Source organism: Pseudovirgaria hyperparasitica, assembly GCF_010093815.1.
Source record: "Pseudovirgaria hyperparasitica strain CBS 121739 unplaced genomic scaffold EJ05scaffold_3, whole genome shotgun sequence".
Taxonomy (NCBI): domain Eukaryota; kingdom Fungi; phylum Ascomycota; class Dothideomycetes; order Acrospermales; family Acrospermaceae; genus Pseudovirgaria; species Pseudovirgaria hyperparasitica.
Window position 1 is genome coordinate 951,354 of NW_022985551.1, and position 14,832 is coordinate 966,185.

General features: G+C 49.2%; 6 protein-coding genes across 6 annotated transcripts; 4 read left to right on the plus strand and 2 right to left on the minus strand.

The window, feature by feature from the left end:
• Positions 1 to 338: 338 nt before the first annotated feature.
• Positions 339 to 1,192, plus strand: EJ05DRAFT_473538 (putative xanthine-guanine phosphoribosyl transferase Xpt1). The gene is made up of 2 exons (XM_033743420.1): positions 339 to 634; positions 687 to 1,192. Exons 1-2 carry the CDS (start codon positions 588 to 590, stop codon positions 1,129 to 1,131), a joined length of 492 nt encoding a protein of 163 aa, XP_033603421.1. The 5' UTR covers positions 339 to 587; the 3' UTR covers positions 1,132 to 1,192.
• A 263-nt stretch (positions 1,193 to 1,455) lies between these two features.
• On the minus strand, positions 1,456 to 2,815 carry EJ05DRAFT_473539 (putative hscarg dehydrogenase). Its single transcript, XM_033743421.1, has one exon. It carries the CDS (start codon positions 2,522 to 2,524, stop codon positions 1,544 to 1,546), a length of 981 nt encoding a protein of 326 aa, XP_033603422.1. The 5' UTR covers positions 2,525 to 2,815; the 3' UTR covers positions 1,456 to 1,543.
• A 102-nt stretch (positions 2,816 to 2,917) lies between these two features.
• Positions 2,918 to 5,194, plus strand: EJ05DRAFT_473540 (amidase family protein). Its single transcript, XM_033743422.1, has one exon. It carries the CDS (start codon positions 3,224 to 3,226, stop codon positions 4,886 to 4,888), a length of 1,665 nt encoding a protein of 554 aa, XP_033603423.1. The 5' UTR covers positions 2,918 to 3,223; the 3' UTR covers positions 4,889 to 5,194.
• EJ05DRAFT_248240 (uncharacterized protein) lies at positions 4,730 to 6,073 on the minus strand. The gene has a single exon (XM_033740137.1). The coding sequence runs from the start codon at positions 5,929 to 5,931 to the stop codon at positions 4,915 to 4,917; it is 1,017 nt and encodes a 338-aa protein (XP_033603424.1). The 5' UTR covers positions 5,932 to 6,073; the 3' UTR covers positions 4,730 to 4,914.
• A 1,659-nt stretch (positions 6,074 to 7,732) lies between these two features.
• EJ05DRAFT_473541 (P-loop containing nucleoside triphosphate hydrolase protein) lies at positions 7,733 to 10,735 on the plus strand. The gene is made up of 5 exons (XM_033743423.1): positions 7,733 to 9,119; positions 9,170 to 9,473; positions 9,521 to 10,032; positions 10,091 to 10,307; positions 10,354 to 10,735. The coding sequence occupies exons 1-5, from the start codon at positions 7,866 to 7,868 to the stop codon at positions 10,596 to 10,598; spliced, it is 2,532 nt and encodes an 843-aa protein (XP_033603425.1). The 5' UTR covers positions 7,733 to 7,865; the 3' UTR covers positions 10,599 to 10,735.
• Positions 10,736 to 11,355: 620 nt separating this feature from the next.
• Positions 11,356 to 14,562, plus strand: EJ05DRAFT_435174 (glycine dehydrogenase-like protein; the record flags this gene model as incomplete). The annotated part of the gene is made up of 2 exons (XM_033741685.1): positions 11,356 to 14,419; positions 14,474 to 14,562. 2 exons carry the CDS (start codon positions 11,356 to 11,358, stop codon positions 14,560 to 14,562), a joined length of 3,153 nt encoding a protein of 1,050 aa, XP_033603426.1.
• Between the last annotated feature and the right edge of the window lie 270 nt (positions 14,563 to 14,832).

Consider the following 14,832-nt stretch of genomic DNA (forward strand, 5'->3'; position numbering starts at 1 on the left):
TCTTAGAATGCTCGTTGATTGAATAATAGCAGCAAAAACTGCCAACATGCTAAAGATGCCCCCTGTCTGCATTTCAGGAGTGAAAACGGTCACATACTGCTACCTACATGGCGTCAGGTATATATAATAACAATAATGATGATGATGCATATTTCAGCTTTTGATGGGCATACCTATATGGTCAGCAGACACAAGCGTGCTCTGGCGAATAAGGCATCAGGAAAGACTTCCCTGCGCTAGCCCAATACATCTAGTCAAAAAATACGGTGCCTTTGACAAAACCTTCTCGGCGCTGCCCGCAATTCGCACTTTGGGACGATGATTTGTCGCGCAAATAGGTCGCGTTATTTGCCTATTGCACTCCTTCACAGGAAACTGGACTACGGTTAATCAAGATGGTTGAGAAGACTTACGTTACCTATAATCAGGTATGCTCTCTCTCACCTTGTTCGCCCCGCAAGCACACGAGCAAGAGCTTCGGGCTAGGCCCCCTCTGGTGAAGACAGAAATTTATTTTGCTGCCACAGGTTCACAAGCTCTGCCAGGAGTCTGCAGACAGAATTCTCGATGACTTCAAACCCAATCTCATGGTCGCTATTGGCGGCGGAGGCTTTGTTCCCGCTCGTATCCTTCGGTAAATTTATGCGCCGTTCCCATCCTCGATGCGTATCCTGACACTTTCTCAGATCTTTCTTGAAGAAGCCTGGCAGCCCAAACATCCCTATCCAAGCTATCGGTCTCTCCCTGTACGAACAATTCGACAACTCGGGCCCAGTCGAGACTCCTGGCACAAAGGTGACCCGCACACAATGGCTGGACAAAAGCCTGGAGACCGCTGGAGTGACAACTCTCATTGGCAAAAATGTTCTGATCGTCGACGAGGTTGACGATACCCGTACTACACTAGAATATGCAGTCAAAGAACTGCAGAAGGATGTAGAGAAAGAGTCGGAAGAGGCTGCAAAGCGCGGCGAAGACGTAAAGAAGACTACTTTCAGCGTCTTTGTGCTTCACAACAAGGACAAACCCAAAAAGGGCAAGCTACCGAGCGAGCTGCTCGACGGAGGGAAGTATTATGCTGCGAAGACTACCGGTGACGTTTGGATATGCTACCCATGGGAGGCAACGTAAGTCAAGCTACGTTGCATCACCCGGCATACTCCGCGCTAACAGCTTTAGGGATATTGATGAGCATGACCGCTTGTCTGCTGCAGAGACCAATGCATGAAACAGGAGTCAAGTGCATACGCATACACTAGAGAATACATAGAAGTATAGCGAATTGGAGAGACCATATACGTTTAGATCAACCCTGACTGTCGGCCCTGCAGCTGTGCAGGCAAGTGTGCAGCAACAGCTCAATGCCAACTGCATTTTTCTCTCTTCAATGTGATCTTATAGCAAAGGTGAGTATAAAATATGATGAACAGAGAACAACACGTTTCACACTGGTCAAAGGGTCGTTCAAATATGACGAGCATGTATGCCCATATTGGAGTATATGGTTAGTTCCCAGGCAATACCGGTACATACCGGGCCTAATTCAAAACTTCGAGCCCAGTTTTCTGATGGCTTCCTTTGTACTAACTAATTTTCCCTCTTCTTCACCGATTTCTAGGTCCAGGTCTTGCATTTCTAAGGCATTGACTCCTTTTTTAGTCCATGATTTCCTCCCAAACTCCTCCGCAAACTTCAGTAATTGACCCAGCTCTTTTCCTGTGCTAGGCCAGAGTTGTCCTACAGTTTCAACGTCACTCTTGACGTAGACAGCATCTATTTCATGCCCCTTCTTATCGCCGAGGACTGCTGCCCATGCGCTCAACATCTCTCCATGAGGCATCCACTCCACTACGCCAAGAACATAGCCCACAGGCAAGCAGATACTTGGTTTTTCTAATATTTTCTGGACGAACAATCCTGTATTCACGGTGTGGTCACCGACCATTGGTACGAGCGTGTCTCGAGCGACTGGTTGGACCCAGACATATCTTCCTGCACTTGGTAGAGGGGCTGGCATGAAAGGTGCATATGTCACGTTTTCCGCATACATCCCTCCCCAATAGAACGTTGTCTTTCTAGCTAGCTCAGGATGGGAATCGATGATGTATTCGTCCACTTGAGCCTTGCCGTCCATGTGCGGTACAGCCATCGTCCCACGAGAGACTGTTGTAGCAGAGGGAAGGGTAGACCAGACGAAATGCTCGAGAGACTCCAAGGCTGCAGCGACATCAGCTATATTCTTTCCTTGTGTCACCTCGCGCTCCATTGCTCCATCGTACATCGTGGTGACTGCGAAAATGACGTGAGCTGAAGTAAAGGCCACGGCTATAGAATCTGGGTCATCGAGATTGACATGTACGACATTCACACCCCGTTCCTTCAGACGATGTGCGGCCGGCGTCTCTGTGTCTTCTGTTGTGACGCCGCGTATGTTATATCGTCCAGTTTTAAGCAAAGCGTCTACGACAGAGCCGCCTTGGCCACGTGTGGCGCCTAAGACTGCTATAATCCGTTTGCGAGTCATCGATACTGGGACAGGGCAGTCTCGGGCTATAGGCAACGTGATTGTTCAATGTAAATGATCCTGCTTACAAGTGTTGCGGAAACTGGATTACTTCACCCACGTCCGAGTTCTTGTAGGGTCGAAAGTCTTGGCAACTGGCCGCAGTAGGTACCTCTTCGATCGAGGGGTAGCCTGGGCCAGGTGAACGAATTATACCTTGATCAAGGCTTTGATAGCACTTGTTATGCCTTTGTACGCTTGATGCTATGTATAATGTATGAGGGATCTGCTTAAAGTGTGCGTTGTAACGCGATTGTCTGCTCTTGGTTGCTATTTAAAGCGGCCTCACCTGCATGCAGTTGTGGATCTCGACAGCTTACGTAGAAAGCTGTTACTGTCTCGAGAAATGTCTCCCATAAACGTTCTGTGGTCTGCCAAGCCACCAGCAAGACAGGCAGAGTCGAGCACAATGTCTTTGTTTCCAATCATTATAAAGCTCGTATAAGAATAGATCGTGCCTTTGCCGCCACAGGTCTACTCATATTAACGCGTAGTGATTACACGTGCTGTACCAACAACGGACAATACCTGTCAGCAACCTTCTGGGCACATGATCGAGTCCGTATATCTCAGCCCACAAGTCTCCCAGACAGTAAAAGCAACACTTAGCACACCCGTTCCAGAAACATCAGATTCGGTTCCCGTCTCTCATCTTCACTCATGGGTTCCGCGCATTCTCTGCTCCGCATGCCAAGATGTCGTGGAATAGATATCGAGGAAATGACGATCCTGCAACTGCAAAACCATCTCGACAAAGGGTCATTCACTTCCAGAGAATTGACAGAGTGCTATCTGAAGAGAATTGCAAAAGTCAATCCACTTGTCAAAGCTGTGATCGAGACGAACCCCGACGCTCTCAAGATTGCCAACGAATTAGATGTCGAGCGCAGGAACGGCCACGTACGTAGCGCGTTACATGGAATCCCTTTCCTCGTCAAAGACAACATTGCTACAAAAGACTCAATGCAGACTACGGCAGGTTGTGCGGCGCTTATCGATACATATGTCCCAGATGATGCTCAGGTCGTTGCACTTCTGCGGGCTGCTGGTGGTGTACTCCTTGGGAAAGCGAACTTATCCGAGTGGGCGTCCATGCGAGCAAGCTACTATTCGGAAGCGTACTCTTCCCGAGGAGGGCAGAACCGGAATCCCTACAATCTTGAGGAACACCCTGGTGGTTCTAGTTCTGGAAGTGCAAGTGCAGTAGCTGCCAATATGTGTGCTTTCAGCATCGGTACTGAGACTGACGGTAGCGTCATGTTCCCTGCAGATCGTAACGCAGTAGTAGGCATCAAACCAACTGTAGGCCTCACATCCACGGTCGGTGTCATCCCCGAGGCTCCAAGTCTAGACACGGTCGGTGTTTTTGGACGTTCTGTTCCAGATGTGGCTGCAGTCCTGGATGTCATCGCTGACACGAGCTCTCTCCCCGAGTCTCTACAGGCGAACACTGGCTCGTCATCCAACCCTCAGTGTACCAGAGGCTCATATACATCGCAACTTGCCAAGAAAGATGCCCTACGAGGTGCAAGATTCGGTCTACCGTCGAAACGGGTTTGGGACGCAGCGAGCAAAAACAAAAATTCTGTATTTGAATATACTACCCTCAGAGAAGTCACAGCTCGATTGGAAAAAGCAGGTGCGCAGATTGTGGATGTGGATTTTCCGAGTGCTGAAGAAATAATATCACCTGACGGCTGGGATTGGGAATTTGGAACAGGAGTCAGTGGCGCTGCCCTGTCTGAATTTTCAGTGGTCAAAGTTGAATTCTACCAAGGGTTACGAAAGTATCTTGCTACACTCGAAGGAAACAAAGGCCAGATTCTTTCGCTGGAAGATGTGGTCGCATATAATATCAAGTATACGAACGAAGAAGGAGGGTTACCAGGCACACACCCAGCATGGCCGACTGGGCAGGACAATTTCGACAGATGCATCGAGACCAAGAGCCAGGACGAAGATGTCTACACCAAGGCGCTAGCTTATATTCAACAGAAGTCTCGGGAAGAAGGTATTGACGCAGCCTTGACAGGTCAGAAAGGTAGGTTAGATGCGCTGCTCGTGCCTCTGCAAGCAGAAGGAGGTGGAGCGTGTTCGGTCGCTGCAAAGGCAGGCTACCCAATGATTACGATTCCAGTCGGCATCAACAACTTTGGTGTTCCTTTTGGATTAGGACTCATGCAAACAGCATGGAATGACACTGCACTGGTAAAATATGGATCGGCGATTGAGGACCTGATTCGAGGTCGATTACCCCCTCCCTTCAAGAACTTGAACGCGAACAATTATATGTACATTGGGAGTCCACCACAAGGTCATATATAGTAGCCAAATGACGCTGATTATTGGCATCAACTAATTTTGAACTTCTGTTTCGTCAACTTCCATCGAGTACGCCACGTCATCCGTCTTCTAGGTGTGTCATCCATGAAGGCAGCCTGCTCTTCATCGATGACTGGATCTTTTACGGCGTTTAAAAATTTCATCAGAACAAAGATTAAGATAACTGTAAACGCCGATACTGGCCCAGCTGTCTTCCAGAAATATGACGACGTATGAACAGTGTGGGCGATGTCCGTGAGGTTCATCCCAAAATATGACGTGAAGAAGGACAGGGGAAGGAAGATAATAGTAACAGCCGTAAAGAAAAAGACAGATCTAGATTGCATCCTTGAGCTTCTAGCCTCGTCTATGGCTAGGGTGCGTTGTTGCGTTGCCAAATGACTTTGGGTCACGGTCAATTCTTGCTGTTCGAGAACACGGAATTGAAGAAGCACGTCGAGATATCGATCTACCTTGCCTTTCAACGATGTCCAATGCCCAATAATAGTGTCGAAGCTCTTATCGATCAGATCCATCTCATCCTGTATCAGTTTTTGAATTAAAGGAGGTGGAGCATAGTCCTGATGAAAAGAGACCTTGTGATTCTCAAACGGAGGTATTCCCCAGATTGGAAGTTCGCGTCTATTCTCCTCGAGATACTCCAACCCTTCAAGTACAGTCTGTTGTAGGCTGAACACGAGTTCCACATGTTTGCGACTAGCGCCTCGCCTACTTTTAAGCCTTGTAAAGACCTTGTTCAGAGCCCTCTCCGGCGTGTCTTGCATCATCTCATCATTCTCTATCGAAACGCGACACAAAGTGTAATACAAGAGAGCGGAGTCAGGATTCTTTCGAAGTAGATCCTGTTTTCGAAGCAGTCGATTAGCAATTACTTTGTAGAGATTAGGGGTACCGCAGCTCAGCAATGTGTGATCCCTATAGAACTCGAGTCTCTCGACAGTATCGTCCCAGCTGCCATAGAGATACACATTCTCCAACTTCGCGATCTTATGCAATTCTTGAAGACCTGGTTTCGCATCATACATCCGATCCCTAATCGCATCGACTGCGTTGAGATACGCGAGAACATACTCGAGGTCGTTGTCTTGGCTCTTTTGTAGACTCTTACGTAGAGCGAGACGGCGATTCAGAAAGTCAAGAAGTAGAGAGTAAGGCTCCGTAGCGAACCAGGCCGATGAATTGACGCGAAGGCCTAGATATTCTGGAGAGCCTGGGGTCTGGCGATAGTACCGTCCAATATGTTTGTGATCTGTTTAGAGAAGTATAAGCCAATATCTGACGAGACGGAGCTGTGCTCTAGCCTCTATCACTAACCATGTATGTCTTCTGTGTGCAACGGCGGACGGCCCGCCTTGTGGTCTAACTCTGCGAGTCGGTCTTGAAGAAGAACGATTGGTGATTTTTCAAACAAAGCAGGATCCGTTCCCCACTGAGCAAATCTATAATCTGAGCCCCAGAAAGTGCCTGTTTTGTAGTACTCCACATAAATCCATCTGATACGTGGTATTGCATCTCCGGGCTGTAATATACACTTCGAGGCTAAGACTTCCTCCAACGTATACTCCATTCTTCGCACAACATCCCTTGAGTACTCTGTGATGATCACTTTGGCCTCCTCGATAGGTGGAAAGCATTCATTTACCAGAGCAAACAGTTCTTGACGCGTTGGTTCCTCGAGACCAGGAGCAGTGACTGTTGACCTTTGGCGCACGACTGTATCAAGGCTTGGGATTGTGCCAAAGCTGACTCTCGAGCCAGCAAGAGACATATTAGAGATGTTTCGTAACTTCGCCCGCCTGAATCTACATGGTGCAAGCATTAGCTACAGTATCTACTTTGCGTGGACATCCTTACCTTTTTAATTTTGAGATAGCCACTTCGCTTTTCTCCCTCCGGGCCTGCATATGTTGATCATGAATAAACCTCAACCAACCAACAGCTCTATCGACTTGGTCCACTGCGCCTGGCGCAGAGTCTCGCCTTCGCTTGCATGTTAATCTAGGGGCAACACCGTTGTATATATTACCGACGCCGTTCCCAAGATGTTCCGCAGAACCACGGCGTTTTAGGAGAGGACCTGACTTATCGAATGGTGGAGGGAGCTCCGCCCTCCAATCAGTGACCTTTTCTGGTCTCATGGACGTAATTGAATAGTGAATTCTGAGGGCTCGTATAATATGTATAGGATGAGATACTTATCAAGTGATGCATGTTGATGGTGCCGAAACATCTGCAACATATAATGCTACTTGGGCATCATGATTATTGATGCCCAGGATTGATGCCTACAGTTAGCCTTGTCTGTTATTGTTCCACGGTTGTGATCTCAGTGCAGTTATAAGTTGCCAGCCTTGCTGCCCAGATAATGAGGCTGGGTGGCGCCATAAGAATCGGATCATCTTACTGGACCTCAAAATCTACATGTGTTGTGACAAATCCATTGCAACGGATATCGACAAGAGAGCCGTATGCTGCAAATGATGCTTCAGTCACAAATACATCGCGATGTACATGATAACAAACGCGTGGTTGATGGGAGCCACACCGTGTACCTCGAAACACACCGCACCACACGAGACGGGAGTTGTCGGCCTTTGGACCCGGAACACAATATTAACGAACACGATGGAAGACTGATGTACGACTTCCCGAAAGTCCTACCTCTAGTAATGCTACTACGTGTTCCTATATGTGAGGCCACAACCGAACCGACCCATACAACTCATGCTATTGGACAGCTTACTCTCAGGCCGCACAGCCTCACAGCTGCAGGTGTCAGATGCCCGCACGTCCATTGCAGCCTAGACCGCCGCTGAAAGTCGTTAGCGCTTCTTCAGCTTATCGTGGGCATCTCCAGAAAATTCTTGGGTTGGCTTAAATATTTGCTATAAAGGTCATATTGTGGGCATATCGATAGAACAACTGTTGGAATTGACAGATGGTTGAGTCTAACCCAGGAATGGCAGAGGAAGTCAAGGAGGATCCCAAAACCAATGGAGAGTTAAATACAGTGGATATGAAGGAAGTTAATGGCTCTGGTAAGCCCCCAGATGTGAAAGAAGAAGTAGTCGTCGCAGAACCCGAGAAGGTTGTTAGTGGCCCGATTCTAGAGGCTCCAGAAGTTCCACTATTGGCCTTCCCGAATGATGTAGATCAGACAAGTGAAGCGAAATACAAGAACGGACACCCAAGTCGTACGCAGAGTCCAAACAGAAGCCGCAATCGGAACCGAGGAAGAAGCGCCGACTCTCGCGGTAGGGACAGGAATTCAAATGAAGAGCGACCTGTTCCGAAGGTGGTTCACAAGATCGAGTATCGTCATGTCTCTTCCAACGCCGTTGTTTTCGAAGAAGAATCTGATCGCTTTGCTCCGTCAAAGCCGCCACCGGAGGAGCCAGTGCTCGAGGTCATCACGATAGCCTTTACGGCTCAGGACAGGTCTCCGTATTCATACAGGCACGATGTCATCAAACCACCACCGATTCATTCGATGGGCCATACATACGTCCAGGTGAACTCCGCTGCTGTTATCAATGCGTTGCGTAACGTAGTGGAGTACTATCCAGGACAGAATCTAATAGGAGACTCTATCACAATCTCCGAGCCGTACACTATTCTAGTCCATCACGAACAAGAGCTTGCTCAGTATCGAGAGATGTTCGCTCCTGGCTCACGAGGTGTTGATGATGAGCCATGTGAAGTGGAGGAAGATACCTACGAACACCTCGGCATCGTGCTGGACTTCTTGTCAAAGACTATGAAAGACAGCATGGAAAAGGAGAGGGCTCGTCACGCTCGGGACAAGCCCCTGGCCACATATGAGATGCTGTGGACTCTTTACAAACCCGGAACAAATGTCTACTTTGATTCACAAAGCGCCGGTATCTTCGACAGTTTCGTTGTAAAGAATGTCAGTTGGGAGATTAACAATGGAGCCCCCGTTCGATACAACATCGGCCTTTGGAACCTGTACTATGACTCCATTCATATAGGGCCAAGAAATCATCATGCAGTTGTGTTGCCATTTGATGGCGAAAAGGAGATTGGCTCACTGGACATATTCCCGTGTGAGTATCTCAGAGAAGATCTACATAAGGAGACAGCCGAGGCAATGCAAAAGCGATTAGAAGAGAGAGGTAAAGTATTCTTCAAGTTGACTTCGAAGCAATGTATGTGGTACGATGGCTTGACCACAACATTTCCCCGCCAGAAGGTACACAAGCCATATCTCTTGAGCACAAACGCGGACTGACGTATACACAGTTCACCGGTACTGTCATGGTTGATGCCGAATCGTTTTGGGCATCCCTACAAGAGAAGTCCGGTAGCAAATCTGGCTCTCCGTCTCCCCCACCACTTATAAGTGATGATGTGGGAGAGCGAACAATAGGAGGCATTCCGACGTGCTTCTGCAAAAGATGCGTCAAGCTCAATAGCTCGAAAAAGAAGTCCAAATTCGCAGATTATGCACGCATCAATCCCATGACACAGAAGGAACTCACACCACACCAGTATTGGCTCTGCGATCGATCTGTCTGGGGCTTTATCATGAAAGTCCGCGCATGGCGTAAGTAGCACACACCTTCTCACCTCTATCTGCTGACATTTAATCAGACCGTCTCGATGCTGCCAACTTCTCTGCCGCAAAGTTCGATACCACACTCATGAACGACCTCGTTCTCGCATCTGACACCAAGAATCTGATCAAACTACTCTCGAAAAAGTACGCTCGTGAAACACCCGCTCCAGCTGCCGACGCTCCTGAAGCGGACCACTGGGCCGCAGATTTTGTGCAGGGCAAAGGAGAAGGGATGATTTTCTTGCTCCACGGCAAGCCTGGTGTAGGAAAGACGTACACAGCTGAATGCGTGGCTGAGTACACACGCCGCCCGCTGCTGAGCCTGACTTGCACCGACATTGGGACGAATCCTCTTGTCATTGAGAGTAAGCTGGCGTACTGGTTCAAGCTGGCTAAGCACTGGGGCACGATTTTGTTGATTGACGAGGCAGACATTTACATGGAGCATAGAAAGACGCGGGATTTGGAGAGGAACAATCTTGTCGCGGGTTTCTTGAGAGCGATGGAGTACTATCAAGGAATCCTTTTCCTGACTACAAATCGAGTGGTGAGTTATTTGAAGCAGACAATGGTGGCTCTGGGCGAGTGGCTGATGTTCTGCTTAGGGTACTTTCGACGATGCATTCATCAGCCGCATTCATGTGAGCATCCATTATCCAGAGTTTAGCGAAGCAGACCGCAAGGAGGTGTGGATTAGCTTTTTCCGCAAGCTGGAAGCCGAGAAAGGGGATAAGATGGTTGTATGCGACGACGTAAAGACATATGTCACCGACGACAAGGACATGCGAGTTGTGAAGTGGAATGGGCGAGAAATTCGGAACGGTGAGCACAACTTATGAGTTGACATATTGATATTAACACTCCACAGCATTCCAAACCGCAGTTGCACTCGCTGAAGTGGAAGACGAGAAGGTTTCAGCCGACGACGACCGGGTGGTGCTCAAGATGAGCCACATCGAGTCCATTGTTAAGATGTCGGCTAATTTCAAAACGTATCTGAACACGCTGCATCAAGGAGACGAAACGAAGCGGGCGGCGAGAGAAGGGTTGCGTGTTGATGATTTCGAAGAAGCTGTTGAGAGGGAGAAGAAGGGGTTCGCGCATTACATGTGAGGCAAGACTATGATGATACAAAGGGCTACAACAGTAGAAATGAGCGAGATGAAGTATACGCACGGGTCGATTTTCTGTATAACGTTGGGAAGTACATATAGTAGCACAATTAAGTGTTTTGAATGCTGATTTGCCGGCGTGAGAGCATCGATCCACTTCCGCACACTTTCGATTGGACACGGAAATCTTTGAGCCTGTTCATGAGAATCGTGATGTATGTGTAGATCAAACGATGGTCCTTCAACTTTACGTAAAGTGAGTTGGCGTTGTGTAAACAGTATTCCTGGTTATCGGCGGCTCAACAAGAGGACTCCAGGAAAACCCTGAGATGCGGCGTGCACGGGCGTTAATGTAGCGGTGTCGGAGAAGTCTGGGGCGTGGATCCTGGAGCTTAAGCTTGCTATCGGGGAAAAACGGTAGATAACGCCTTTTTGACTCTCCCAAAACGCCGGCTCTTCTACTCCACATACATGTCCTTCACTCTCACTCACTCACTTACTCTCTCTCTCTTTCTCTCCCTTCTCCCTCCTCTACAGATCTCAATCCGCTTTGTAAAGAGTGCAATTGGCTGTGGTTGTGCCAGCAGCGCTCGTCGAAGAGTCATTCACGTCATTTCGGCCGACCTCGTCGCCTGCTAATTACGCCCCACTACATTTTCAACATTTCCGGCCAACATTGTAGACGCAAACAGTATCGCACCACGCCAAGGACCCAGTGAGCTCTATAGCTCCAGCAACAGAGAGAAAGCCGACTCAAGATGCTCTCCTCGTGTCGATCAATTGCGTCCAGGCGCGTCCTGTCGGCGCGTACTACGCCGATTGCCACATGGCGGCTGTCAGGTAGCAAATGTCTGGTTGCGACGCGAAGCCAAAGCATATACAAGAGGACCTTCTATTCAAGCGCAGAGAAGCCGACCAACGAATCTGCAGATGTAGTCCAAGCTACAAAACACACCCTCGACACATTCGCCCGCCGACATGTCGGTCCGTCCTCCGAGTCCGAGCAGAAAATGCTCAGAGCTCTAGACCCTCCAGTCGAGTCGCTAGACGAGTTCATCAAGCAGGTCATACCACCAAGTGTACTCTCGTCTAGGAATATAGAAGTTGGAACCTCGGGTAAAGACGCACTGCCAGCTCCGTTGACCGAGGAGAGCGCAAAGAACGTGCTGATAGATTTGGCGAACGAAAACCAGGTATTTCGCAGCCTGATAGGGTGTGGCTATGCAGGAACCATTGTTCCGGAGGTCATCAAGAGAAACGTACTGGAGGGACCTGGTTGGTATACGAGCTATACCCCATACCAGCCCGAGATCAGCCAGGGCCGCTTGGAATCCCTCCTAAATTTCCAGACCATGGTATCTGATTTGACGGGACTTGCAATCTCGAATGCGTCAGTCCTAGATGAGCCCACTGCTGCAGCTGAGGCTATGACGCTTGCGGTGAACTCTCTGCCCCCGAAGAGGCAGAGGAGGCCTACAAAGGTATTCTTCGTCTCGCATCGGTGCCACCCGCAAACCATTGCCGTGCTTGAATCTCGCGCTGAGGGCTTTGGAATCACGATCAAGGTCGGTGACATCCTTGAGAATGGCGGCAAGAGCATAGACGATATTGGCGAGGATCTTATTGGTGTCATGGCGCAGTATCCGGATACTGAAGGTGGTGTAGATGACTTTAAGAACATCGCCGATAAGGTGCACAAGCTGGACGGAACGTTCTGTGTAGGAACGGATTTGTTGGCTTTGACTATGCTCACACCTCCTGGCGAATTTGGAGCGGATGTCGCCTTCGGTAATGCGCAGCGTTTTGGGGTGCCCCTAGGATATGGCGGGCCGCACGCAGCATTCTTTGCCTGTAATGAGAAGAACAAGAGAAAAATTCCTGGTCGACTTGTTGGCCTGTCAAAGGACAGACTTGGTAACAGCGCTGTGCGTCTTGCTCTTCAGACACGAGAGCAGCACATCCGAAGAGAAAAAGCCACGAGTAACATATGTACCGCCCAGGCACTACTGGCTAATATGAATGCTTTCTACGCAATCTACCATGGTCCGAAGGGACTACGAGCCATTGCTGAACGCGTACGGTCTTTAGCAAGGCTTCTTCAGGAAGGTCTCATTGGGGCTGGATTCAAGACTGGCAGGCGCGGACAATTGGACAACAAGCCCGTGGCATTCGACACCGTTGTTTTTGAGAGTGGAAGCCAGACCAAGGACGTTTTGCAGAGGTTGAACAAGGCTAGATACAATGTACGCACTTTCGACGAGAGCCACCTTGGGATTACTGTAGACGAGGCCGTCACATACCAGACCGTACAGCACCTTCTAAAAACGATAACCGGAAAAGACGTAGGCGAGCAGAGTGGTGTAAAATCATTTGCTTCCGAAGTACCCAAGCATTTTCAACGAACGTCCGAATACTTGACGCACCCAGTGTTCAACAGCCATCACTCGGAGACGGAACTCCTTCGTTACATTCATCACCTGCAATCCAAGGACTTGTCTCTCGTTCACTCTATGATTCCACTAGGCTCCTGTACAATGAAGCTGAACGCGTCTACAGAGATGGCACCTGTTAGTCTGCCAGGATTCTCCTCAATCCACCCGTTCGCTCCAGTCGAGCAGGCTCAAGGCTATAAGAAGTTGATTGAAGAGCTAGAGGCAGATCTGGCACACATTACCGGCTTCGACGCTGTATCGCTGCAGCCAAATTCAGGAGCCCAAGGAGAATTCCTCGGACTACGTCTCATTCGCAAGTACCTCGAGCAGCAACCTGGAAAGAAGCGCGACATCTGTCTTATTCCCATATCCGCACACGGAACCAACCCAGCCAGTGCAACCATGTGCGGTATGAGAGTGGTGCCACTGAAGTGTGATCCCGTGACCGGTAATCTGGATATGGCTGACCTGGAGGCAAAGTGCAAGAAGCACAGCGAAGAGCTCGGCGCAATCATGGTTACATATCCCAGCACTTTCGGTGTGTTCGAGCCGAAGATCAAAGAGGTCTGCGAGATGGTGCACCAATACGGAGGGCAGGTCTACATGGACGGAGCGAACATGAACGCTCAGATTGGACTCTGCTCTCCAGGTGAGATTGGTGCTGATGTCTGCCACCTTAACTTGCACAAGACCTTTTGTATCCCTCACGGCGGTGGTGGTCCAGGTGTCGGCCCAGTTGGTGTCAAAAACCATCTTGCACCGTTCCTGCCCGGCCATCCTCTCGTCAAGACTGGTGGCGAGAAGGCCATCGCACCAATCAGTGGTGCGCCATGGGGAAGTGCCAGCATTCTCCCTATCAGCTGGGCGTATATCAAGATGATGGGTGGAGTTGGCTTGACCCACGCTACGAAGATAACCCTGTTGAATGCCAACTACATTTTGTCTCGACTTAAGCCCTACTACCCAATCCTTTACACTAACCAAGAAGGACGATGCGCGCACGAGTTCATCTTGGACGTGCGTAAGTTCAAGGAATCCGCTGGCATCGAGGCTATCGACATCGCCAAACGCTTGCAAGACTATGGTTTCCACGCACCGACCATGTCGTGGCCTGTTGCAAACACACTCATGATCGAGCCTACCGAGTCCGAGAGCAAGGCAGAGCTTGACCGCTTCTGTGATGCACTGATCTCCATCCGTAAGGAGATTGAGGCAGTAGAAAAGGGAGAGCAACCAAAAGACATCAATGTTCTCAAAATGGCCCCTCATACCATGAGAGACTTACTCCAAAGCGATTGGAACAGATCATATGATCGAGAAGCCGCCGCATATCCCCTACCATATCTAAAAGAGAAGAAATTCTGGCCGTCCGTAGCGCGCTTAGACGATGGTAGGCCCCACATTCCCCTAACCTCCATTCCTCATGCCACTAACACATCCGTAGCATACGGCGATACCAACCTCTTTTGCACGTGCGCGCCCGTTGACGGCGGCGAAGAGATCACTGGCATGGAAGCTCCTCAGCCGACATAATACGAAAAAAGAATTCAACATGCCTTCCACCTTTGCATAGCAGGGCTCGGCGTTTCAACACTGGGAAATACCCAATTATATTGTACGATTTGATTCATCTCAATACGGTTCGGAGAACGGCGCTTTTGGGTTTGGATATAAATACGGCGTTCAACAATCATAGATCTGGACCGTGAGATGCCTTCTTAACAGGGCGAAATAGATGGACGATGGAGAGACCCTGAGGAATAGGCATGGATATAACATTACCGTACAGAGGTGAAAGCAAGT

Bases quoted from the DNA above. Each gene is read 5' to 3' on its own strand.
- EJ05DRAFT_473538 (XM_033743420.1), top strand. From the start codon at position 588: ATGGTCGCTATTGGCGGCGGAGGCTTTGTTCCCGCTCGTATCCTTCG. The intron at 635-686 runs GTAAATTTATGC...ACACTTTCTCAG, and splicing joins GTTCCCGCTCGTATCCTTCG to ATCTTTCTTGAAGAAGCCTG.
- EJ05DRAFT_473539 (XM_033743421.1), bottom strand. From the start codon at position 2,524: ATGACTCGCAAACGGATTATAGCAGTCTTAGGCGCCACACGTGGCCAA.
- EJ05DRAFT_473540 (XM_033743422.1), top strand. From the start codon at position 3,224: ATGGGTTCCGCGCATTCTCTGCTCCGCATGCCAAGATGTCGTGGAATA.
- EJ05DRAFT_248240 (XM_033740137.1), bottom strand. From the start codon at position 5,931: ATGTATGATGCGAAACCAGGTCTTCAAGAATTGCATAAGATCGCGAAG.
- EJ05DRAFT_473541 (XM_033743423.1), top strand. From the start codon at position 7,866: ATGGCAGAGGAAGTCAAGGAGGATCCCAAAACCAATGGAGAGTTAAAT. The intron at 9,120-9,169 runs GTACACAAGCCA...ACGTATACACAG, and splicing joins CAACATTTCCCCGCCAGAAG to TTCACCGGTACTGTCATGGT. The intron at 10,308-10,353 runs GTGAGCACAACT...AACACTCCACAG, and splicing joins TGGGCGAGAAATTCGGAACG to CATTCCAAACCGCAGTTGCA.